A 1,857-nucleotide genomic window follows, 5' to 3' on the forward strand; every position below is an offset into this window, starting at 1 on the left:
GAGCGGGCGATGGGCTACCCCAGCGGGGGCCGAGCCTGTGGGCTCTCAACTCAGGGAGCGGGGACAGAGGCCAGCTGAGCCCGCGGGGCCGAGCGACTGCTGGAGGCCAGGACGGGCTGGGGAAGATGTGGTTCTCGGAAGAGGCTGCTGGGGGCCGGGCCTCTGGACGGCTGGCTTATCAGAAATGACGAGGCCGGGTGTGATCAGGTCAAGAAGAACGGAAACGGAGGGGTTTGGGGTTCAGCGTAGCAATGTCAGCAGGACGCGCGAGTCTGAGGCGTCTGACATCTCACTGACGCGATTTTGTTTCTCAACCGATCGACCTCTGATCAAGGCGGCCAAGTGGGGCTCAATGGGGCCACCGCACCTGCTGTGTCGGGGAGGCCCGGGGGGGGGGTGTTGCTGCCAGAGTCTCACTAGGAACGAAGGGTCAAGGCAGCCACTGCTGGAAATGACCCCCCTGCCCTCTTCCCAGCTGGCGTGTTGTCAGTGACAGCGACACGCAAAATCAGGGGCATAAACCAGCTACGAAGCGAGGTTGCGATTCTCGCGGAAAGGGTGCCTGGGCTCAGGCACAGCGGGTGGACTGGACACGTGCTGGGGACTGGCCTGAGCCCTTCCTGGGTCGGGGCGGGAGGCATGTAAGTGACGGAGCAGACGTGGGACGCGTACTTAGCGACCAGGTGAGCAAGTCCTTGCGAGTTCACCCAGGTCCTCGCTTAGGGCTCTGGAACATTCCAGGACTCGGCGGCTCTTGAAGCCCAGCTGTGGGGAGCCCTGGTGCTTCTCTCCTCCTGTGCACCCCGCTTTGACTGCCGGGAATCGGTCCCGGCCTGCGGCTCGGCGGGGAGGAGGCGTCTTTGGGTTGAGGGCTCAGTGTCAGGAGGGTCTTGCCTAAGTGGGGACGAGTGCGCCTTAACTGGGTGATGAGAGGGGTGACCACAGAGCGAGCTGGGGAGCGGGGCGCCCTGGGGGGTGAGGGGCCCTCGGGGGGGGCGCAGAGGGGACTGGGCTGCGGGCGGCTCGCTGTCCTCAGCTGGGCATCTGAAGTGGGGAGCGCGCAGACGGGGCTCTGGGGCAGAATGGGGCGCGTTTGCACGTTAATGGCATCTGGTGGCTCGTACGGCTGTTTCACAGAGCGTCCAGGCCCTGGTCAGGAAGGCGGCCGACACGGCTCTGATCCAGCCTCTGCCGCGCCCTGTGGCCACCTTCTCCCTCCGGCCCACGCGCTCGGGGCCGCACCGCGCCCCTGCCGTGTGCTCGGGGCAGGCGGGTGCCGGGGGGAGCTCCTCCAGACAGCACAGAGGTTCCCAGGGACAGTGCTTGGCGGGCCCAGCTGCGCGGGGACACATGTGGCCGGTGGGCTCTGATCCGTCTCAGCCTCAAGAGGGTGAGGGCTGCTGGCTTGGGGCCCGTGCGTGGTGGTGGCCAGGCCCCGGGTCCAGCTCCAGCCCGCAGAGACCGCGGTCACTGCCGTCGCCATCCTTGCGGTGACATTGGGGTGCGGCTCTGAGGGCTCGGGGACAGCGACAGCCCTGCTGTCATTTCAGAACCCTCGAGGACGTGGGGCTGATGTCGCACCGGCACACGCAGACCCGCGCCCTCTCCGGGGGCCTCAGGAGGAGGCTGTCCATCGGCATCGCTTTCCTCGGCACGTCGAGGACCGTGGTCCTGGATGAGCCCACCAGCGGGGTGGACACTTGTTCCCGCCGCAGCATCTGGGACATTCTCCTCAAGTACCGAGAAGGTAGGACCGGCCGTCAGCCGCTGCTCCCCCCACGGTGCCCAGTGCAGGGAATGGACATGAGCCGTGAGCGACGGCTCAGGCCCACTGGGTGGTGCCATCTTCCAGAAAAC

At 66.7% G+C, this 1,857-nt stretch overlaps 1 protein-coding gene across 1 annotated transcript in view; it reads left to right on the forward strand.

Annotated features, from left to right (window-relative positions):
• Positions 1 to 1,857, forward strand: part of LOC105308588 (ATP-binding cassette sub-family A member 13-like) — a gene marked incomplete at its 5' end in the record, with an annotated part of 87,537 nt that overhangs the window by 18,412 nt on the left and 67,268 nt on the right. Inside the window, one exon of the mRNA XM_023525674.1 lies at positions 1,551 to 1,747. Within this exon, the coding sequence (XP_023381442.1) occupies positions 1,551 to 1,747 (197 nt within the window). The remainder of the gene's footprint in view (positions 1 to 1,550; positions 1,748 to 1,857) is intronic.

The sequence above is a fragment of the Pteropus vampyrus genome, unplaced genomic scaffold (assembly GCF_000151845.1).
Source record: "Pteropus vampyrus isolate Shadow unplaced genomic scaffold, Pvam_2.0 Scaffold594, whole genome shotgun sequence".
NCBI lineage: Eukaryota > Metazoa > Chordata > Mammalia > Chiroptera > Pteropodidae > Pteropus > Pteropus vampyrus.